The sequence below is a fragment of the Leuresthes tenuis genome, unplaced genomic scaffold (assembly GCF_036924035.1).
Source record: "Leuresthes tenuis unplaced genomic scaffold, fLeuTen1.0.hap1 SCAF_16, whole genome shotgun sequence".
NCBI classification, from domain to species: Eukaryota; Metazoa; Chordata; class Actinopteri; order Atheriniformes; family Atherinopsidae; genus Leuresthes; species Leuresthes tenuis.
Genome location: NW_027325370.1, coordinates 28,758,084 through 28,782,489, shown reverse-complemented (window position 1 = coordinate 28,782,489; position 24,406 = coordinate 28,758,084). Strand labels below are relative to the sequence as shown.

General features: G+C 38.8%; 1 protein-coding gene across 1 annotated transcript; it reads left to right on the top strand.

The window, feature by feature from the left end:
- The first annotated feature begins 13,138 nt into the window (after nt 1-13,138).
- Nucleotides 13,139-22,834, top strand: olfml3a (olfactomedin-like 3a). The gene is made up of 3 exons (XM_072367541.1): nt 13,139-13,287; nt 18,340-18,646; nt 20,390-22,834. Exons 1-3 carry the CDS (start codon nt 13,177-13,179, stop codon nt 21,172-21,174), a joined length of 1,203 nt encoding a protein of 400 aa, XP_072223642.1. The 5' UTR covers nt 13,139-13,176; the 3' UTR covers nt 21,175-22,834.
- Nucleotides 22,835-24,406: the final 1,572 nt, after the last annotated feature.

Genomic DNA, 24,406 nt, shown 5'->3' with positions numbered 1-24,406 from the left:
CAGCTGGGATAGGCTCTGCAGCACCCCATGACCCGACTGACGGATATAGAAAATGGATGGATGGATGGACTAAACAGCCTCTAAGAATTGCAAAATTATCCCATGGATACAATCAACTAAATACACAAACTCAAGCACACACAAAGATACATGTTATTTACAGGGAACAAAAACATGTAAAACAATAGCAGACACAAAAACAAGTTTTCTACAATGCCCCCAAATCATAAATTTGTAACTTGGGAATCTACTTTAAAAAGATCTCTGGGTGTAGTTTGTTTATAAAAGATCTGCTCCATCTCACCTGCTCTTATTCTAGGATGTATTGGCCTTTTGTTCTGCTACTCTACTAATTTCTTCTGTTTTCAGAGGTCCAACTAAATGCATTCTTAATTCTGATGTCACAACTCTGGTCTGATTCTATCTTAGCACCCTTCTCATCCTCCTCATCTCCACCTCTTCATGACAACCGAACAAGCTCTTCCAAAGTCTCAGCCATCTCTCCCAGCTGTCACCAACATATAGACTTAGTTTATTTCATCACTCCTCTTCGATGATACAGCAAAGTCTAATCGGCAAACAAAAATGTTTTAAATTCATTATTTCTTCCTTAATTAATACATCCTCCTTATCGAACTTTTATTCAATTGACACATATGACAAGTATAAAGAAAATAATCGGTAATTACTTATTTCAGTGACCATCTTCATTTTCCGTGTTTGCATGTTTTCGCACAGTCCAAAAACCGACAGTTACATTAATTGTTGATTCTGAATTAACTGTTGCTTTTATCTTCAACATTCTAAGTTTTTGAATATCTGAAAATCTTCTTCTATTTCACCCATTTCCTCTTATTTCCTGGGCTTGCTGTTCAGTTTCTCTGTATACATTTACACACGTCATGCTTTATTTTATCTCAAGAGCCCTGAAGAAGATTCTGCTCTACTGGGTCTTGATCTTTCAAAGTATCCTCTCCACGCCAAATCTTGCCTTTGATTGATGCTGTTTGACCTTCAACGGAACTGGATTCCTCCATCCCTAACGACAAAACAGCAAGTGAGGATTGTTGCCCTGCAGGACATAAAAACAGCAGGTAGGTCTGTGAAGAAAATGAAAAGGGGTAAAACGTTTCAAAATTCCTCCTAAAGTTTTTTTTAGTTGGTATAAAAACCTGACAACTGACACAAACAGTAAACACAAACAAGTAACCAAAAATCTCTCGTGAACATAATACGAAAATACTCTGTGAGTTTTAGGAAAATACCACACATGGTTGTTGTATCTATGCAATACTGTATTCACCAGTGTTACAGTATGTTTTTTTTACTTTGTTTTTCCACTTATCTGGTATGATACATGGTATGATTACATTTCTGTCACCAAGACATCCAATTTATCAAGCTAGCAGAGTATTGTATGTCAGCACAATGACAGAAAGCATGACAACACGTTTAAGTTATTTTATTGAATTATAAAGCAATTGTCAAGGTGGAAATATTAACATATGTGTGACCAAACCACCGTAATGCATTGACACAGGCATATTTACTATAAATCAGTGAATATCATGAAAAGTTGTCCAGTTTTTTTCCAGTGAGAAAACTGTTACACTTGAAAAAGCAAGTGAATAGTCATGAGAAATGCTTAAACTTACACTATATTTACAGTGATGTAATGCAACGAAACACAATCATGTTCCTGTCAACTGTCAAGAAGTCAATATCCCTTACATTTAAAAGTCCAAAGGTTAATTTAAATGTCATTTAGTACCTTTGCAATCAAACTCTAATGCACTGATGTCTTAGGAGTGACAATAATATACAATGTATGCTGTTTGATCACTTGAGAGAAATGCAATCTCCTTCAAACCACCAAAACATTGTAAGTGACCAATTCAGACTGTCAGAGTGCAAGAGAAGCTGTATAATCAGACCATTAAGACAAATCATCTGTGGGGACCAGTGAAGCCATAAATGTCTGTATCTTATTTATTGAAGCAAATCCTCTACAGAAAATGTTTTCTTTTCTTTTTGTTTATATAAACTTGTATGTAACTGCAGTTAGGCATAATTTGGGAGAATGCTTCAACAACTTAACATTTGGTCTGCTGGCTCTGTCTTTGTTTTTACATCTCACTTAAAAACACATCTAGAATGGTCCCCAGGTAGTTTCCCTCTCCTTCTCTCTTGTACAAGAAAAATAAAATGAAAATGAAACAATGATCACTTATTGCTTCCTTGCAGTTTTGTTCAGTCATTTTAATAAAGATCACAATTATTAGTTCATCACAAGAACATAAACATTATTGGCAGTTCTAGTGTTCTGTGCTTGAAAGTCTTTGAATCCTTTATTTTTTCTGTATTTCTGCATCAAAAACACCGTAAACAGCATCAGAGTTTTATGTAAGCCCCACGTTTCGACAAGTTTAATCCAATTAAACATTATTAAGTACTTTAACTATCAGTGAGTGGCTAAAATGTATGGATTTGCTTAACTAGGGAATAATACCTTGTTGGTATAATTAGAAAAGAGCTGTTAAACTATCAAAGTGTCTCATATACCTGCCTCTCAGGATCTCTAGAACCCCTATCTCTGTTGAATGAGTTTCACTTTTAAGTCTAACCATTCTAACAGAAGTGTTTCATGGTACAACATTGAGGAACTCACTAAAGTTATTGATGCTTATCAGGCTGGAAAAGGTCGCAGAATCACATTCAAAGGGGACATATTACACTGAAAAATATTTGGGCAAGTTTTTCCACACAGAAAGTACTTGTAATCTTTACTCTTTAAGTAATATTTTTACTTACTAGAATCACTTATTTTCTATGAAAAATACACAAATAAATTACACTGGTAATACTCACCTATAGATTGTAACTTTCACTCAGATTACCATTGCATCTAATTACAAAACCCAAGTAAACGTTGCTGATGTTTCTTTGTGTCTCTTACTCATCTTTTCTTTGTTATAGTCTGTGTAATCATTAAGTAATATTTATTATGAATGTATTAGGTAATATTAATCGAATTAAGTAAATATTTTTACTATTCTATTAAACAATAATTCAATATTTTCCAAAAACAAATATTTGCAGCTTAAGAGATGTTTGAAAGACACTTTTATTTCACATTTGAAATGGCATAGATATATGTAAACTATCTACATAATATTATTACCACAAACACATGGCCATAGAACTTCTTGCTACCAAATTTCAAAACAGTGCATATATACAGATACATAGAGTACATACATCAAGCGAGTTCATAGACCTTTATAAAGCTTAAAAGTAAAGCGGTGTAGAATTTGAAAAATTAAATGCGGGATGACAAAGCACCAACTGACTTTAGCACTGATATTCCAGTGTTACAGTTCACTTTTCCCTTCCAATTCTGTAATTCCATCACTTGGGCTGTACTTCACAAGACTGAAGCTTTTACTTCCTCCTGGATTTTATAGGCAGAGGTTCATTGAAGAGGATATTATGTTGTGGCACCTGAAACATCTCAAAATTAAACCAAACTGCCACTCAAATAACGTACTTGACGATTACAACCACACATTCACAGAACGGCCAAATTATCATAGGTGTGACCTTTTTTTCGCCATGTTGTGAGTGGTTTGTTTTGCCCCTCAGTCCGAATGAGGGCGGCGTGTCATGGAGCAGAAGTGACATAAACGCATACCCTTTATCCACCTTATTCCTAGCCCCCATGATCCTTTGCGCAAATTATGGACGTGACTTCCAGTGCGAGCCGGAACCGGTGTTTAACATGGTAACGGCTGATGCTAATCAACTTTTTTTAGAGGCAATCTGTAAACAAAATATGTGGGAACATCATCTTTTACACCTCAAACGGTATGACATTGTCATACCACTGCCTTCTACTCTCGAGGGATGGGAGAACGATCTGAAGAAGTGGCCACAGATCACTTACACAAGCATATTTTGCTATCTTATCGACTCCATTGGCAAAGACGGCGAAGCTATGAACAATCTTAAAAGCTCTGAGGCGTATCAGTACCTCCAAAGCAAAAAAGTAGGTTTTGTTAAAGGAGGTGTGACACGACCTTATGTATCTGAAAGCAGACATAGAGCCGAGTCAGAGCCTTAACGTCCCACATCACAGGGCCTGGGTTTTAGTTTCAGCGGCAGGTGAAATACAAACAGCTGGCTGCTCATGTGTTGCAGGAGCAGAGAGAACTTGCAGCCATGCAGCTGCAATACTGTGGAATGTAAAAATATTGATTGCCATGAAGATTATTATTATAATTATCATTATTGTTGTTGAAATGTGCTTTGTAATGACACTTTGTGATTTACAAGTAGATTTTAATTGATTGAACTACAGAGTGCATTTTGTAATGGGCAATATTTTTGGGCAATATGCAGTCAGGCAGGGAAAGACAGGGATATCCTGTGCTGACATACAGAGAAAGTGGGACGCAGGTACAAGGAAGAACGTAGAGCTGAAAAAGGTGATGCACATCTCTTCTCTGGTGGTCTGTCATAGCCTAGCCACAAAGTAGGATTCAGGTTTTTCTCTGTTGGCTTTTTGTCGATGAAATGAAATGAACGCACAAACAGTGTTTTCGAGGGTCTCTTCAAATTCGTTTTTCAGCCACGTTCTTCTCGCTTCCTTGTCTGTAGGTAGGCAATGGAAACTTGGCGCTAAACACAGGAACAATCCCTTTTCGTTCTGGGTGCAGAGAGTGTGTTCAGGGTTGAAGGTGGACAGTCGTCCACAGTGGTTCCGGCCAGTCGTCCTGCAGTGAGCACCACTGCAGATGTTGGTTGAACATACATCGCTTTAAGCAAAACAAACTCTTCAGGAGACAGAACCCCCAAAAAGCTGCTGGAGCAGATTCTGTCTCTCCATCCACCTTGAAGCACTGAGCTGATCAGCTGTCTCCAGTGTTCACAGACATTTTCAAAACCTTGCTGGAGACATCTCATGTGCCAGCCTGCTTCAAGACCTACACTATCATTCCTGTTCCCAAGAAGCCATGGTCCACAGGTCTTAATGACTTCAGACCCGTCGCCCTGACCTCTGTGGTTATGAAGTTCTTTGAGCGCCTTGTGCTTTCACACCTGAAAGAGATCACTGGACCCCTTACAGTTTGCCTACAGAGCCAACAGGTCTGTAGACGATGCAGTCAACTCCACTACATCCTCCAGCACCTGAACTCCGCAGGTACCTAAGCTAGGATCCTGTGTGTGGATTTCAGCTCTGCTTTTAATACAATCCTCTTGGCTCTGCTTTAGGAGAAGCTCTCCCAGCTGAGTGTGCCTGACTCCACCTGCAGGTGGATTACAGACTTCCTGTCTGACAGGAAGCAGCATGTGAAGCTGGGTAAACACGTCTCCAACTCACAGCTCATCAGCACTGGTTCCCCCCAGGGCAGTGTTCTTTCTCCTCTGAACATCAGCTCCCTCATCAAGAAAGCCCAGCAGAGGATGCACTTCCTGCGGCAGCTGAAAAAATTCAACCTGGACAATGATGGTGCTTCTATTCCTCCATCATTGAGTCCATTCTCACCTCTTCCATCACCATCTGGTACGCTGTTGCCACCACCAAGGACAAGGGCAGACTGCAACGTGTCATTTGGTCCGTAGAGAATATGATTGGCTGCAGTCTTCCATCTCTCCAGGACCTGTACACCTCCAGGACTCTGAGGCGGACAGGGAAGATTGTGGCTAATCCCTCTGACCCCAGTCATAAACTCTTTCAGACACACCCCTCTGGCAGGAGGCTGCGGTCCATCAGGACCAAAACCTCACGGCACAACAGTTTCTTCCCATCCGCTACTAGCCTTATCAAGAAGGCCCGGAGCCCCCCTTGGCACTGACTCTCTCCCTCGCCACTTCCAGACCTACAAGCTACATTACATAGCATCTTCAGACCTTCTGTGTTACATTAAGTCTCTATATATATCTAGATTCTGTAAATATATCTATATTGTCTGCACCAACTACACCAAGTCAAATTCCTTCTACCGTATTTTCCGCACTATAAGGCGCACCTAAAAAACTCAAATTATCTCAAAAGCCGACAGTGCGCCTTATAATCCGGTGCGCATTATATATGGACCAATATTGAGCCACAACAGGTCTCGCAACTACAGTAAGCAGCCGACTTAATTTTCTTCCGTAGAAGAAGAAGCCCGCGCGCTTCTTCTTCACCGCGCGTGGTGCATGCTGGATATATACCGGTATATATATTCCATTTCCATTTGTTTTTTATGTAAAGACCCCAAAATGGCTCCTATTAAGAGACACGCATATAACGCAGAGTTTAAACTCAAGGCGATCAATCACGCAGAAGAACACTGGAATTGAGCAGCAGCAAGAGAATTTAACATTAACGAATCAATGGTGCGAAAGTGGAGGAAGCAACAAGATGACCTACGCCAGGTAAAGAAGACTAAACAGAGTTTCCGAGGGAATAAAGTGAGATGGCTACATTTGGAGGACAAACTCGAACAGTGGGTTGTTGAACAGAGAGCGGCAGGCAGAAGTGTCAGTACAATCACTATTCGAATTGAGGCAACCGCGCTAGCAAGCGAACTTAGCATTAATGACTTTAAAGGCGGTCCTTCTTGGTGCTTTCGGTTTATGAAAAGACGTAATCTCTCCATCCGCACACGGACTACTGTTTCACAGCAACTGCCAAAAGACTACCAAGAAAAGCTGGCCACTTTTCGCACATATTGCAACAACAAGATTACTGAAAAAGAAAATCCGGCTAGAGCACATCATCAACATGGACGAAGTTCCACTCACCTTTGATATTCCCGTGAACCGCACTGTGGATAAAACAGGAGCACGTACGGTAAATGTTCGCAGCACAGGGAATGAGAAGTCATCCTTCACTGTAGTCCTCGCTTGCCAGGCTAATGGCCAGAAACTTCCCCCCATGGTTATTTTCAAGAGGAAGACTTTGCCAAAAGAAAACTTTCCAGCCGGCGTCGTCATCAAAGCTAACTCGAAGGGATGGATGGATGAAGAAAAGATGAGCGAGTGGTTGAGAGAAATTTACGTGAAGAGACCGGGTGGCTTTTTTCACACAGACCCGTCCCTGTTGATCTACGACTCCATGCGCGCCCATATCACAGATGGTGTCAAAAAACAAGTGACGAACACTAATTCAACACTCGCCGTCATTCCGGGTGGTTTGACAAAAGAACTCCAGCCGCTAGATGTTGGTGTCAACAGGGCTTTCAAAGCTAGACTGCGAACTGCGTGGGAACAGTGGATGACAGAAGGCGAACACACGTTCACCAAGACAGGTGGACAGCGCCGGACGACATACGCCACCATCTGCCAGTGGATCATAAATGCATGGGCTGATATATCAGTCTCAACTGTGGTCCGAGCTTTCAGGAAGGCAGGATTTGTCATTGAACTGCTGGACAGCAGCAGCGACACTGACTCGATCAATGACGACTTTGAAGAGACGGAGCCGGGCATGTTGGATCCCGTATTCGCCCAACTGTTTAATTCGGACACCGAAGAAGAAGAATTCCTGGGATTCGTGGATGAAGTATAACTTAGTAAAGTGAGCTTTACGTGTTTATTTTGTGTGTTGTGTGATATTAATGTTTGAGCAACGTTGAGTTATTGATATATTGTTATTGCTTTGCACTATTTCGAGTGTTACTATATTTTGATTATTATTGAATCAAGGGAAAGTCCACCCCCCCCCCCCACACACACACACTATGTGGGGTGTATTAACATTGCACTACATGTTATACCTTAAACTACGCTGGTTTGTAATCTATTAATAAAGTTGAACTGACCTATCTGACTGTTTTGTTGACATTCCCTTTAGCGCAGCTCCATCTAATTGATGCGTAAAGTAACCCCCAGCCTTTACTGTAGCGGCTATTCTATGCGCCTTATAATGCGGTGCGCTTTATATATGGACAAAGTTTTAAAATAGGCCATTCATTGAAGGTGCGCTTTATAATCCGGTGCACCTTATGGTGCGGAAAATATGCTAAGTGCAAACCTACTTGGCAATAAACTTGATTCTGATTCTGATTCTGAAATGTGTGCAAGAATTTCTTGCATTGTAAGTGTTGGATTTGCAAGATGTCACTCAATTACATTTTACTTGGAAATATCAACTAATTAAGCCAATTAACTGGTTTAGTTAATATTATTTGGATCGAATTATTCAATTTACATACAAATCTGAGGACACTTAATTACAAACAATCACCAAGTAATGCACTACATGAAAAACTGCTATTCTAAAGTAAAAGCACTGAATTCGTATTTTTTTTTTGTAGAATTTGTATAGACAATTGAAATAATAATTACAGGGCCAAATTTGTTTTTTTCAGTGTATAAACAAATCACTGATTTGGTGGCGGCTGTAGCTCAGGAGGAAGAGCAGTCACCAATCGGAAAGTCGGTGGTTCGACTCTGGCTTCCCCAGAATACATGTCGAAGCGTCCTTGGGCAAGACACTGAACCCCACGTTACCCCCCCAGTGTATCATTGGGGGTATGAATGTGTGTATGAATGATTAGAAAAGCACGTAGTTATGAATCTTAAGACGTGCTGTATGAGTGTGGTCAATGCGGCATGTAGTGAAGCGCTTTGAGTGGTCAGCTAGACTAGAAAAGCGCTATACAAGTACAAGTCCATTTACTGATTTCTGTTCTCGTGAGCATGAATTAGGGTGTTTGAGGGTACCAACAAGTGTAAAACTCCCCATAAACACAAACCTGGTATTTCTCATTTAATGAGAATATTTAATCTTCATTTCAAAAGTACATCACTCATTAAGATCACTCTGCCTCCTCTGCTAAACCTCGACATCTGAGCCCCACCTGCTCCTATCCACCCAGCTAGACGATGAAGCCAGTTTCTGGAGTAAATGTTCTGTTGTCAGCTGTACTGAGGAGCAGCATCTCTACCTCATCAAAACGGCAGGGTTGTGCAATTGCAAAGTCTCCACCACGAAAACCGACTGTTCAAAATGAGTGCTTAAACCAGCAGGTATTTTGAAAAAATTGTGTCAATTTGCCAAAAAGGGTATAATATGACACTTTTAAAGCTTTTGGATATAATCTATATACAGTCAGATCATGTACAAACAGAGAAAATTCAAGATGATAGTTCTACACCACTGGAGTGGTCGACCAACAAATATCAGTCAGCAAGATTTTTAAAAGTGCCTGAGGTAACAAAAAAACTCTAAGCAACTAAAGGCCTTAAACAACAACAGCATTCAAAGCAGGGCTGTCCCTGAAGTCAGCCCTCTTCAAAAAGAGTATTACTTCCTTTCTGCAGTCAGCTCAAAATCAAAAGGACCAGCCAAAACTTTTTGTTTTAATTGTGAAGTATTGGGTTTGGAGAAGGAAAAAGTTTGGATTTGAGCGTAAGAGCTAAATTGCTTTTTTTTTTTTTTAGATGCTTGTGACAGAATGATGTTTGGAACTATTTTGCAGCATCAGAGCACCTAGCCCTCAGTGAATCCTGAATTCTCCTAATTCGATTCAATTCAATTCAGTTCAGTTTTATTTATATAACGCCAATTACAACAATTGTCATCTAAGGCACTTAAATAATATAGTCCAATTCAAGCCAATTGGAATTCAATTCATTGTAATCATAATCCAATTAAATCCAATTAATTAATTTCAAAATAATCCAATTCATTCATATAGAGCCAATTCAAAAAACCATTTCCTAGCTAAGGAAACCAACAGATTGCACCGAAACTAGTCTTCAGTCCAATCTCCCGTCCTGAGCCTGAGGGACTGTGGAAAGGAACGACTCCCTTTTAACAGGAAGAAACCTCTGGCAGAACCAGACTCAGGAAGGGTGGCCATCCGCCTCGAGCAGCTGGGGTTTGAGAAGACAGAAAAGAGGGGGAAAAAACACCATAACACCATTCAAAGGATATCTGTTGGAACAGGGAAACACAAGTTAATAACCACATGTACATAATATCATTTGAGAAATTAAACAGGGGGAAAAAGAGAGCAAAGTGAGAAAAGGTGTGACAGATGAGGTCCCCCAGCAGTCTAAGCAGTTGTTTCAGGATTACCTGAGGCATCCCAAATCAATACAAAAGGAAAACATCAGGACATCTGCAAACCGAATCTCAATAGAACATGGGTAATATAACAAGACCATTACCCTGGGAATAGTTAGAAAAGTTGATATTTTTTAAATGCCTTTACCTCATTCCCATCAAAATGTTTTCGAAAGACCTGAAGCGAGTAGTACATGTAAGAAAACCTCCCAACATCCCAGAGTAGAAATCTGTACAGACAAATGTGACAAGCGGATGTGCTGGACTGATCAGCAGTTGCATTTCCAGCTGCACAAGAGACTCGCGCCAGGGACTGATAACAAGGTTTTATTTGCCAGTAATAGATATGTCATATTAGATCATTTTCTCTTTTTATGTTTTTTCTCTTAATTTTGTGCTCTTGCAGAAACAGAAAATTCTGAAGAGTGTGATCGGAAGAGGTCACAAAGTTTCAAGCACAACTATATACGGATTTTCAGTGAGCATAAACCTGGAGAGGAAATAGCTTGCCTTGGCTCGAAATATAGTTGTTTCTGAGAGAGTCTGCAGGATAAGAGATGACGAATTATAAGCAAGAAGGTTCCAGGTTTGAATCTTAGCTGGGGCCTTTCCGTCTGCTCTCACCATGCCTGAGCAGGCTCTCTCCGAGAAGTCTGGCTCACTTCCCACAGTCCAAATGTTAGGTCGATTGGTTTGTCTAAACTGGCCTCAGGACTGAGAGTGTCTGTGTATAGTTGTTTGTCTAATTTATCTCTGTTATAGCCTTGTTATCGACTAATGACCTGTCCAGGGTGTTATAATGATTGTGTCTTGTATTTTTTGCATATCTGTCAAAAAACAGATATACAAAAAATAGTTTAACTACTATGCACAGTTTAACTATTAATTGCCATTTCTTTATAGACCTTTTATCAGCAGGTATGTTTTTCATTAGGCAAACATACATTTCTGTCTATATTGGTAGACAGAGGTGCATTGAAGAGCATTTTAAATAGAAACACCTCAAACTATCATGCAATTTATACATCATTAGGCAGGAAGGTTCTGCAGCAGGTAATTTAACTGTATCAACTGAGCTCAGTGGTGAGGCCTTTGTAGAGCCAAGAGGAAACCCATCCTAGCTAGAATCTGTTCATACCACCATCAGTTCGTCCTCTAAGTCCATGAGTCTAATAGATTAAACCCTCCTTCACAAAATGTGCCCATGTGATCTTTGTTTGTGTGGGCCGATACCGATACTGAAAATTATCATTTAGCTGATAGCCAGTGCCAATACCAATTGCTGTTGACATTTTTTTCTTACTTTAATATTGTGAAACAATAAAATATGCATTGTAAAAAAGCAACGAAACAGTTAGTGTTTCAGCTCTTCATCACGATATCTTTGAATGAGCACAAATTATTTCATATAAATGCACAAACCAACATTTTATAATAACCTTTCATGTGAGAAAAATCTTTCTTGTGAAAACAACTATCAAATACCCAGTGACTTTTCTTTAACAAAATTTTCTTGTGAAAAACAAATTGCTTGCTTTGGAATTAGGCTGCCACCTATTGGATATTTGTAGAATCTGCAGCTGTAGGCTAATCCTGTCTGTTTCAGGGCAAAGTGTCAGAACGAATGTAGCGTGGTGGTGGTGAGAGGACCCGGATGCAGATATCCAAAAGAAACTTGATTTATTTCAAAGAGCTGTAACAACAGGTACAGCTGAGCCGCAATTCAAAAACCCTAACCCTAACCACCTGACAAAAACCTGACATGAACTATGACTGTGACTATGGACAAGGACAAACCTGATAACCAACTTGACTTAAGCATGAATGACGGTGAGGATCTGACCATGAACATGAACAAACCTGGAGACTAAATATAGAGGAGGAGGATTAGTGAATGAAGGCAGCAATGGAGCTGATGGCAGGGCAGGAGAGACTGAGGAAAAAAGTGGCATAACATGGCAAAACTAAAGACTAGACAGGAACATAAAACATGATCACAAATTCAAAACAAGACATAAAGCAAATGCAACATCAGATAAACATCAGCCTCTGCCATTAGTTTCTGTTTTTTTTCTTTTGGTGGCTAATTACAGCCAACAAGCTAAACATCAGCCAAACATCGGTATTTTTTATATATCTGTGCATGCCTATGTTAAAAAAATATGAAACCTCACCCTGTGATAGATTGGTGACGCCTCCAGGGTGTACCCAATCACAGCTTCGATAGGCCCTGGCCCCACCGTAACCTTGAATTGAATTAAGCGTGTATAGAAAATAATTGGGTGGATTAATTGAAAAATAGTATCCATGGTATCTGCAGCAGTTGCATTGTAAAAAGAATGATTTTAAGTTGTAACCATGACTGTTTTCTAACCTTAGCCACGTAATTTATTTTTCTAAAGCAATCATTAAATGGTAAATTTCGTTGTAATAAGTAACCAATAAAATGGAGTCTATGACATAGACGGTTGGGTTGTGAAAAGAATGTATTTTTTAGCCCTAATGACTGTTTTCTAAACCTAAACAAGTTATTCCATTATTTAAACCTATGTTATCTGTGCTTGACTTGCTATAAAAAGTCAAAAGGTCTACTTAGCTATGATGGTGGCCTGATGTTTTTATGTGATAAGTTCATCATTGAACACGTGTGATGAGTGTATGATCTATAAGGTAGATCTGGTGATGATTTTGATAAACCATAAATGCTGTACATGTGTCACATCAAATAGGTATTCAGATATTCTGTTTGTGCTAATGTCAGCTCATAGGCCTGGAACAGTACAGTATGTGCAACATGTGCAGCAAGCACACATGCACAAAGTGAGTGGAACACATTTACTGTTTTAAGGATAGAGAGTGGTAGGAGGCGCAAGGCTCCTCCCTGAGAGTTTGTGAAAACATTCCAGCAAAGTGAGAGTGGTCAAAGAATCTGAGACCCTTAGAGATCCTCTTACTTTCTCTGTCCTCTCACCTTTTTGCTCAGTCTGTCCTCCGCGACTCTCCATTCAAGTATTTAGATACTGCATAACAGTTCTGCAGTGAAACACATTAAAGACGAAAACCAGAGGAATCCTGGACAGACAAAGAAACTCTGCATTCCCATTGATCGGCTCACAATGAAGCCGCTGTTCATCCTCCTCATTTCCACCGCCTGGACTTTAATTGGAGCCCAGTATTACTACCAGGGTCTGATGGATTATCTTGAGAATAGATTGTTGGCTATTGAGGTAAGAAAGCCGTCTTTAAATGACTTATGACAAATCACGTTCTATAAGTGGCAGTACAGATTCCTGTGTTCTCATTAGAAAAATGGAGACACCAGTTGATCTCCTCCTTTTGGTCTTTTATTTGAATTTCATATTAACTAATGCAAACCAATTAATGCAATCTCTGCCAGGCTTATCAACTTCACAGGGTCCTGGGGGGGTATATGAGTTGATGCTTGCAAAGCGCTCCCTTTCATGCGACAAGCAGCTTCTGTCCAGCAAAATTACTCTAACTTCAACGTCTAAGACAATGACACATTATTAATGAGTGCAATCTCAACTCCTCAGCTGGTGTTGCATCAAACATCCCATCAGTGTAACTGAGTATTGTTTTTCCAAGGTAGAATGAAAATGTATTCACAACAAAGATTAATTACAACTGCTGAGAGTTCACTATTATTTTTTAAAACTGACATTATAGTGAGAGCAAGCAAAGTTTGTGTGACAGAAGATTTGTTGGGGTGAAGTGAGTGTGATATGAACCACAATAGGATTACATGTCAGCCAGACTCAACTCCTGTCCTAAGAGCAAGTCTGTTGGGACCAACAGTGAGTGTTAGGTAATGTTGCTTTTACAATAAATTCTTGTATTAGTACATTACTTGCTGAGAAAAGTAACTTAGAATACTTTTGCATGACCTAATATGAACATCCTTTTGAAGCTTATTGTGCACTTTGCTTATAATGTGAAAGTAAAGAATATACTGAGTGTTCATTGTATATTTTACAGCGTATAATGTAAAACTCTCTAGGCTATGACGTGGAGTGACGGACAATATCCCACGTAGAGCACTTTATCAAGGGCAGTTGTAGCACAGGAGGAAGAGCCGTCACCTGCCGATCAGAGGATCTGTGGTTTGACTCTTGGCTTCCCTGGGCCATATGTTAAAGTGTCCATGGGCAAGACACTGAACCCCAAATTGCCTACCGATGCATCCATTGGAGTGTGAATGTAGATGAAAGCACTGCGTAACTCTATAGATTAAGATGTGCTGTGTAAGTGAATGGGTGAATATGACATGTAGCGTTAAAGTGTTTAAGTGGTCAGCTAGTCTATAAATGTGCTAGACAAGTACAGTCCGTTTACCATTCAGAATTTTGTTTTTAAACATAAAATTAAGTGTGTGGGGCTCAATGGATGTAGCCTGTTGTACAAATTGATTGATGGTCCTACATAAAATGGGAACTCTGCAGCTGATTTTGTTATCACCTCATCCATCACGTAGCCAGAAACATGTTCATTAATTACCTGAGTGCCAGCTTCGGCCAAGTGGAAAGCTAGTCATGTTTGTCCTTGTTGCTGCAGCACCATCTGTCTTGTGAGGTTGAGCTTATTCTGCAGGTGCTTCTTCTGGAAGATACTTATCATCACCTACATACAGTTTACCATCATGCCATTCTTGTCTTTTACACCAACTGATAAGATGAAATGTCAATAGAAACAGATGATTATTTGACAAAGTATCTCGAAATTGATTACTTTAACTGAGAAATCAATATGTTATGTCACTAATATGTAATCTGAATATTTTAATGTGTTACTTTGTTGTGGCAGTCAACATCCAATGTTTTGGGGTTTCCAGTCTTGCTAGCGAATTTTTCCAGTTCATCCTGCGGAAAAAAATTTAAATCACCTATTTTGCTCTTCACATCACTGTTTACATGCATGAGACCAAAGCCAACTGAAACATGACTGGTTAACACCACCTGAGTTAAAAAAAAGCTGAAGCTTTTTCTGTCTTTTGTCTCTTGTTAAATGATTTAGTATATTTAGAGTTAGATATGTATTTATAGAGATTTCGTGACTGATAACCTTTTAAATAGTTCCTTTAAACAAATTTTTTGGAGAGCATTTATGTCTTTATAATAATAAGTATTTTCATAACTGTATGGATGGTATTCTTTAAATTAATTGTGCATTTACCGCTAAGACTCTTCGTGGCTTTTCTCCAGTTTCAGCTCTTGTGTGCTGGCTCAACTTCTGCACTGATATGAACCCAGGAAATCATCAGTAAGCTTTGGCTAAACTTTCATTTCCAGTTGAAAACAGTCCCACAGGAAGCAAAGGGGGAAAATTAAACCTTAGGTTGAGTAGAAAGTGGCAGAGGCAGCAGTTATTGCTTCGCTGTCAATTCCACCATGCTGAGAAACACAGACCTGTTTTGAGATGGTGACGATAGTTTGATTGATTGAAATAGGTACATATTCTCCTTTGAGATTTACTGTAGCAAACAAGATTTAGAGTGTGAGGCTGTGCTTGCATCAAGGTTATTTGAGTTGAATGCTAATGTTGCTATGGTAGCACACTGAACATGATAATGCTAACTTCAGGTAATAACTCCACGCTGCAGCAGGCTTCCAAGGTTACAAAAAAATCTGTACTTTTCTGCAGATTTCGGATGTTCTAATGAGGTATTGCCAAAACAAAACAATATGTATGAAATTAACACTATATGTTACAACTAATAAGCACTCTAACTATATAGGATTTGAAATATGAGAAAGAAATCCATTCCTTTTGTTGCACGAAGGTTGAGCCTTCATTGACACGACACAAAGTGAAATGCTCATAGAAATCAAGGCTTACAAAGCTCATGTAAATTTTACAATTCATGTAAACGTAATCTTCAGTGTGGCTACTGTTTCTTAGGCTGCAGCAGCTTGGTAAATGCAAATGACCTCATATTATATCAATGCAGACATTTCCATAACAGTGGTTATTTTTAAAGACATTGGAAATCAACTTGCATTAAGAGACCTTGGTAAATATTTTTGGGTGCCCAAAGATTGACATAATGATGCTTTTTTAAATTCTAAAACTGTACAAAACAGTCAGAGTTACACTGATTTTGGGTATAATTTTCATAATAATGTTTCCTTTTTAACTTCATGCCTTTTGAATATTATCTTAGACTTTAGTCATTTAACTATTCATGGTTACATGATTACAAGGAGTTTCCAAACTGACTTGCCACTGTAAATGTTTACTGATTTTGCAATGTCAGCCTGCATATTACTTTCTCACACATTAATCTGAAGCAAGCTGATCGTCAAAATATCATTAAACACTATTGTATGTATGTATGTATTTATGCATGTATGAAAGTAGGTATTTTTCAAATAAGTGAACATCATTCAAATTTGATTCGGTTTCGAGATGAGTTTACATAATTTATCACCCGTAATGGTAAGAATGGATACAGTGAAACTGAAATGCTGTCTGGTACTTCTATATATGCTAAGAACTACATTGACTTAGATAAATGTATTAGCCAGGTTACTGAAGATAATTGTCATGCAGACCCAAAAGTCACTGTGGGTCCTAAGTGGCTCCCTTGGGTGTATATATAGTGGTTTTCTTTGAGGCTGAAATTGTTGGGATTTATCATTATAAACATCATGAATCTCTGGACAATGAACTCTGCATACAAAATATTTCAAATTTTCCAAAAGCAAAGCTAAGATATCCTATTTATGTTTATTGATACCTTATTTTTCAATGTGGATTTTTTTTTAAAGTTTGCTGTGTTATCAAAAAGTCATTAGAAAAAAAGCAAAATCTGAAAAAAAGTTTCTGAATTCTAGTAAAACAGCAACAACTAAGAAAACACTCAGATTACGGTGTTTTGTTTTCCTGTTTTGAAAAAGAATTGATGTGCTTAAAAATGTCAAAAACTTTTCTAAAATGAAAGGCTGACTTCCAGAAAAGCTGATAAACTTTCTATAATGTGACACAAACCTGAATTTGTAATAAGCCAATTTGATTAAACCTATATCTAACAGGCGGATACACTATGAATTATGTTTTATTGCCGTCATTGTCTGACCTTGATGCCACCAGCACACTCAAAAAGTTGGGACAGATACAAAGAAAGTTTATAGAATGTACAAGTATGTTGGGAAAAATTGTACAATTAGCAGATTGAATTGTGACAGATGAAACAAAGCCCCCACCAAAAGCTTGCCTATTCTTGTGTGGTTGAAAGTAAGGGTTGCTACTCACCATTTTCTGTCACATTGTGTTAGACAATCATTGATCATTTCAACAAAATATGTTTCCAAATACCCTTTCGCCCAATGACTGCTGGGATAGGCTCCAGCCCACCCGCTACCCGACTGACGGTATAGGAAATGGATGGATGGATGTTTCCAAATACAAAGCTCCATGTTGGTGTGATGATTAGCACTGTCGCTATGCCCCAGCCAGAATTCGAAACCCAGCTGTGGCTTTCTCAGTGGAGTTTGCATGTTCTCTCTGGACACTTCATTCCACCACACAGTATTTTAGGTTAATTGGTGTCTCCAAAATTGTCCTTAGGAGTGAGTGTGAACGTGTGTGGGTTTTTTTTCTCTGTGTGGGCCTGTGATGGACTGGCGACCTGTTCAGGGTGTACCCCGCCACTCGCCCGATGACCGCTGAGATGGGCTCCAGCCCCCATGACCCGACCAACGGATTAAGCGGGAATAGAAAATGGATGGATGGTGATTCTAAATTTGCCCAAGGAGTAAGTGTGAGTGGTCATGGTTGGCTGGCTAGCTGGAATAGGCTCAAGGCCCCCTGTGACACTAGACTGTATTAAGTGTGTATATAAAATGGACATGTATACCTCCGTGTTCAACCATTAGTATCCTCAGTTCCAGAAACTATTAAACACTGTAATTAAAAAGAAGGCTGATGTAGCAAAATGCCTCTCTCCCAACTTTTCGAGTGTGTCGCTGGCATCAAATCCTGGATTTGTCAATATTCTTTAAATACAATGAAGTTGGTCAGTAAATACATTGGAAGTCATTTCCTTATATTTCTATTTGTTAAATTAAGCTTAAATCAAGTTAAAAAGACTTAAAAAGTAACAGATTCAATTTTTGTTGAACTCAAAACGAAAATAAGTGAATTTGTAAGTTTTTAAAAAACAGATTTTGACATCCTTATACCTACAAGCTAAACAGAGTTTGACAGAGAAATCTCCTGTTGAATTGCATTATAATACTCATATTTCTGTGCATTGCTCACAGGACCGCATGCAGTTGTGGCACGAACAATTCCATCGGCACCACACAGAGATGCTGGATTTCAAAAAGCTAGCTGCCGAGGCCATGAATGGGTTAAGGAATGATTACAGCATGATGTACAAAAACCTGGAAGGAGCTTCAGTTCAAGTGGACCGGGTGGAGCGAGAGATGGACTATGTTGAGAGCCAGACTTCCCCACGAGCCTGCACGAACAGAGTAAACAAGGTTGTGGAGCAAGAAGCCTGGGGTCCAGTGGAGAGAGAAGAAGAGGAGGAGGAAGACTGGGAGGTGCTGCACTCAAGAGTCTCTGGTGAGCTATGGGAAGTACTGTCACATAAGCCAAATGCCATCTTTGATCTCTCTCTTTCATTCTCAGCTGAAACCGAGCACAGTCAGAACCAATAGGGTGTTTGAAATGTATGGATTATATTACACATATTAGATATCCAAGCAGGTAATACACCATCCATTTTACAGACCTACAGTCTTGGAAAAGTCATGCCTTTGGAAAATGGGAAACAACCACAGAACTGTTACAAGTCATTTAGCAAAGTACTTTGACTCTATGTGCAGTCATGTTTTCCAGCAGAAATGTGGCTCGATGCAACTGATTTATTCCTGCACAGCTACTCCCCTGTTTGTGTTGTCTGAGCACAGCATTTGTCATTATAATCTTCACATCCCAAGGCATGCTGCTACTGAGTCATGTACTAATGCAGGGACTCAAAACCTGTTTAAATCATCATGTAGAATGTGGTGAGATCAGAGTTTTATCCGGGACTGTACAATGAGCGATTTCATAGAGTGTGGTACATTAAGAAGAAGATCTATCATTTTTGCACTTAACATTTGCAAAGGCTGATGATGGATAAATTGCTGTGGCACCATTTACTCTTCTCACAAAGCAGATAAAGAAATATTGCTTTCTTTATTAAAGATGTTGACTTCATAAGGAAATCAACAACAATTGCAGAAATTATTGTTCAGTAATATAGTAAGCCATGTGCTCAGAATCATAATGGTAGTCATGCACATCAGGTTTGGTAAATAGAGAGTACAATTTCAAAACATCTTCTCTCTTACTGCTGTGTGTGTAATCTGTGGCTCTGGAGGGACAGGAAACTGGCCCGAGGTCAGCAGTATTACTCTCCAATGCACGTGTTCGCAGGAATGAGCTCTGTACATAGTGATCCATTGTGACTGACTGTGAAGTGAACCAGAACAAACTTTACTTCATAGCAGAGCGCCAACTCACTTCTCTGCAAGCATAATGTTAATTTTGCTCCTGGACAGATCAGGGTGAGAGCGGGCGGAGGGACCTCTTATTTTTCTCTTTCAGGGACTGAATGATGTCACAGCATCTGTAGGCTGTCTGTGAGCTGCACTCATACTGCTTCTCATAACTAGTCTCTGTTCAATTTTCCTCTGACTCTGAACTCGCCTTAATGTGGAGACTACCTGATGTTTTTCAAAACTAACATCTGAAACTGAGAATTTGGTGCTAAGTTTGACAAGGAACAGAATTCTACATTCAGTTATTATGATTATATTAGCAACCGAATCATTCCCTGTGTAATTTTTCACAATTTGCGGGACAGCACTTAGACTTTTAACATCTGGATGCAGCCCTTCACAATATTCTTCATGAAAAATTAGATGGTCTCACTTTGAACATTTGATGTTTAATTGTGTATGTAATACCAGATTATGAAATTAGCAAATCATAGTATTCTGATTTTATTACATTCAACACAGCACCCCAACTTATTTGTAACTGGGTCGTTAAATATAAAACCGAACAACGCTGTTCTTTCTTTTTAATATGATTTTATGATTTCTGTGTATGGTAAAGGATTTGTGAAAACTGCGCTGGATTTTTAGATACGCTTTTGGTAAAAATCATCTGCTCCTTCCATCCATAATCCTGTTACTTGCTGACAAAAAAAAGGCTTGGTGATGTCAAAGAACAACTGTGAGCCTAGTCTTTCATGGGGACTTCTGTAAGAACACAAACTTCATCCTCTTTTTTTGTTTTTCTTGTCTCTGGCTTCAGACTGTGCAGAGATCATATCTGGCATTAGATCAGTAAAGATCCTGAAGAGAGTGGGCAGTTCCAAAGGCATGTGGACCAGAGACCCAAGGTCATCCAAGGTTTACATCTTTAATGGCACATCAGGAGACACTCTCCACCAGTTCAACTCTGTACGTGACTTTTCCCGCTCTCTAGAAGTTATGAGCAGCGGAAACGTCAAGCTTCCCTCTGAGTGGAATGGTCTTGGGAGTGCTGTGTACAATGGTTATTTGTACTACATCAAGAAGGAGGCCAACGCAGATGTGCAAGTGGTTAAATATGATCTGCTGAGAGGCTCAGTGACAGAAACTGCCATGTTCCCTGTGGAGAGCCAAGCTAGTCTTTACAGTCTCAATCCAGAGACTGTTGCAGACCTTGCAGCAGATGATGAGGGCCTGTGGCTTCTTTACACCCCGAGTGACAGTGAACCTAACATCAGCCTTGCAAAGATGGACGCTGCCACGCTCGATATAGAACAGATCTGGGACACTCGGTGCCCACGGGAGAATGCAGAAGCAGCTTTCGTTGTCTGCGGGACTGTCTATGTCGTTTACAACACCCGTCTGGCCAGCCGTTCTCGGATTCAGTGTGTGTTTGATGTCAATGACATAGTGATCAGTGAGGAAGCTCCTCTGATCTACTTCCCCAGGAGGTACGGAGCCCACGCCAGTCTGAAATACAATCCAGAGGAGAGGCAGCTTTACGGCTGGGATGATGGCTACCAAATCATTTACAGACTGACTATGAAGAGGAAACTTTTGGTTTGACAGGAAAGAAGGGAAGTTTTTAAAAACAAGGATAGAGTCACAGAGTCTGCATTCGTGTTAACCCATTGCCAAAACGTTTTCTTTCAAGAGGTTAATACGATCAGCAGCAATGTCAAGGTATCAAAACAGAAGAACCACTAACATTCAAAAATTCTCAATTCCAAATTTGATACTTAACATATTAAGATAAGATACATAAAATTTTTATTATGACATAAAGAATCTATTCTTCTGATGTCCATAGTTATTATACCTCCACCTGCTGAAACTGAGGGAACGTGATCTTAAAGGAGTGGCCTTAAACAGTGATGTTAGAAAGAGTGAACATTAAGTTAATTGATGTGGGACCTCTCTCCATCTGCTATGAGATAAATAAGGTGGGGCTTTGCCTACTTTAATAGAATGTGCTCAACTTTTTTAATGTGGATTGGCAGGCCTAACAGTTTCTCCAAACAGGTCACTAATTTGTAAGAAAGTCAATGAGGTTGTTAAGTAAGCTGTCAAATGTTATCTTAGACCACTTCTAACTTTTTCACATATTGTGCATGGACAGCAGATACGATACGATCACATTATTGCATTCGAGTCCTCTGGCAGGCTGTTATCTTATTTTATTCACATGCACCAAACAGCAAGCAGATGTCAGTCCAGTGAATTACAAAAGTGGAAGCCTTGTTCAAAATTCCCACAACATAAATGTCCCTGGAAGGATGTACAGCCTGAAGACCCTTATCTCATGGTAAATTCAGTACAGATCGCATGTATCACACATTTTTAAATAATTCATATTGAAAAAATATTACAGTTATTGTTTTTTTACTAATTAGATCATTTTTATATACAAGTGATAAACCAAAAGTTGTGCTGTTGTATGCCTGTCCTGTAAGTCCTCCCCTTTTTATTTTTTCTATTTCATTCAGACAAAAGCTCATTTCCTTGGTGCCCAATCCATATATAATGGTTATAATGCCATTGGCTTTCATGTTATTATGTGGTGTGCTTGACAGAAACTTGCAGCACAAAGAGAACCTATTTTGCATAAGTCTTTTAATCAAAGAAAATAATCTCATGTCACAAAACACATCACGCTCCATGGCAGAAAATAAAACAATTTTCAGGTGATGATTTTCAGACTTATACAAAGCAAAATAATGAGTAGTTAAGGTGGAAATACTGTTTTCTATTTCAGTTTATTACACTAGATCACTTTGATTCATGTCATTGATAATGATTTAGAACCTAAAAGGAACTCAAAATAGACTTTTGTCTAAACTAACATTTTTTCAAACATTTCTATTATTACAAATACAAAATGCTTGATAGAAAATTGAAAATCCAATGCTATCATAACAGCTGGAAGGAATACAAGATCAGATCAAGAAACATTACAACATTAGGCAAAGCTAGAAGATCTTGAAACAGTCCATAAAATGAGGCAACTGATCTAATAGGTTTCATGTATTATGAAAACACACCACATTGTCAGAGAAATATGACCATCTTAAAGTACAAGTTCATAAAGAAGTAACAGAAACTACAGTATTATTCAACCACTTGTTTCAAATGATATACTTGAATAAGAAGTTATATTCTAATAATGCCATTAGTCTAGGGAGGACCTTCACCATTGAAACAACTGCATGTGAACTAGAGCAAGTTTCAGACTTGGAGTTAATGCTGAAAATAGATTACGTCAAACACAAACAACAATGCACTGACTCATTCTTGCTATAAGAAGTGCCAATTAGAGAAATGCCACTGTTGTGTAAATGTTGACCTGTCTACCCATCAGCTATGCCCCGCTCTCCTAGTTCACTCTCTTATACAGACACCAGAACAGCCTGCTTGGGGTAAATGTACCTATGAAGGAAATGGCTAAAACAGATCTTTGTCTGCTGAATCCATCTGTTTGTATCTTGATGTCTGGCCAGAGCTTTTCAAAGACAGACAAACTCTGTAGCATAGAGAAAAAATGTATCTGTACAAACTCTCCCGAATTCAACTAGTGACTGTTTTCTAGCAGCTCTGCTGCTTGGTAACACATTTAATCTGCAGCTCAGTATGTTGTGTTCTGAACGCATTGATTGTATCTCTTGCCATTTGTATGAAGACAAAGCTACTGCTACTGAAGGTCGTCCCTAAAAGGAAGGAAATATTTTTTTTTTACTCTCTGCACAAACAAACAGTATTTTGAACCTCTTACAAATTTTAGTGAAAATCTTCTCATGATTCTTTTATTTACAAACAACTGACTGAGAATGAGCACACGGCAGTGAGGTAGAAAACAACACAATGGCATGATAATGTATGACAATTTCTAGCATTTAAACAGAAAAAAAAACAATACAAAAAACATTACATTCCCTAACCTTTTTCTTACACTGCAATTTGATGTTAGCTTGCTAAGTGTCTGCTCACTTAAGTAAAATTAGCATAAATGTAAAAAGTATATTGTTAGCTTAAATCAAATTGCTGCTGTTTGCTAGCTAGGAATGCAGGAGCTCTACAGTTTTTTAGATAAAAGGAAAAACACATTATGAGTGCAATTTAGTAGTGTGAGGTGGTCAAACTTAAAAGTTGTTTTTGCTCACCAGTTATTTTTACAAAACTGACATCTGATTTGAAAATGCTACATGGCAATATTCACCTTTGCTCACAATGAAAGGTTTTGTCCTTAGACTGAACATTTTTCATACTTTATGTTTTGTGCATTTTGTGGCGTGTTTGCTTTTGTTGTTTTCTACACTTGTGCGTGTGCATCTCAGTTTTTGGAAACCTGTCTTTTACAAGTTACTGCATTGCTACTTTTAACCTGAACCAGTGTTGAATCAATTACAATACAGCAACAAAGCCCTTTCTGGGACATCTTTTAGCTGACAAACTTGTATCTGACTTGGCAGGAACCACTAAAAGAACCATACCTTACATACAAACGAAAATTTTCTTTTATCTATCACATCAAATTACTTCAAAGGTTTACCATATCTTGATATATCAAGAATTCCAACAGAAATTTCTTACACATTATCTCTACAGTATACACGGAGATAACCGTATAATTAGTCAGAGAATAAACATCAAGAAAGTCTTTAATCTTTAAGAGTAATATATTCACCTTTTTCATTTAGGTTTTTCTTTGTTATCACTACTAACAAGGCAAAATAAATCTAATATATATATATATATATACATATATACATACGTATATATATATATTTATTTGTGATTATTT

Excerpts from the sequence above, each read along its gene's own strand:
- olfml3a (XM_072367541.1), top strand. The coding sequence starts at position 13,177 with ATGAAGCCGCTGTTCATCCTCCTCATTTCCACCGCCTGGACTTTAATT. Across the intron at positions 13,288-18,339 it reads ATAGATTGTTGGCTATTGAG|GACCGCATGCAGTTGTGGCA; the intron begins GTAAGAAAGCCG and ends CATTGCTCACAG. Across the intron at positions 18,647-20,389 it reads GCTGCACTCAAGAGTCTCTG|ACTGTGCAGAGATCATATCT; the intron begins GTGAGCTATGGG and ends CTCTGGCTTCAG.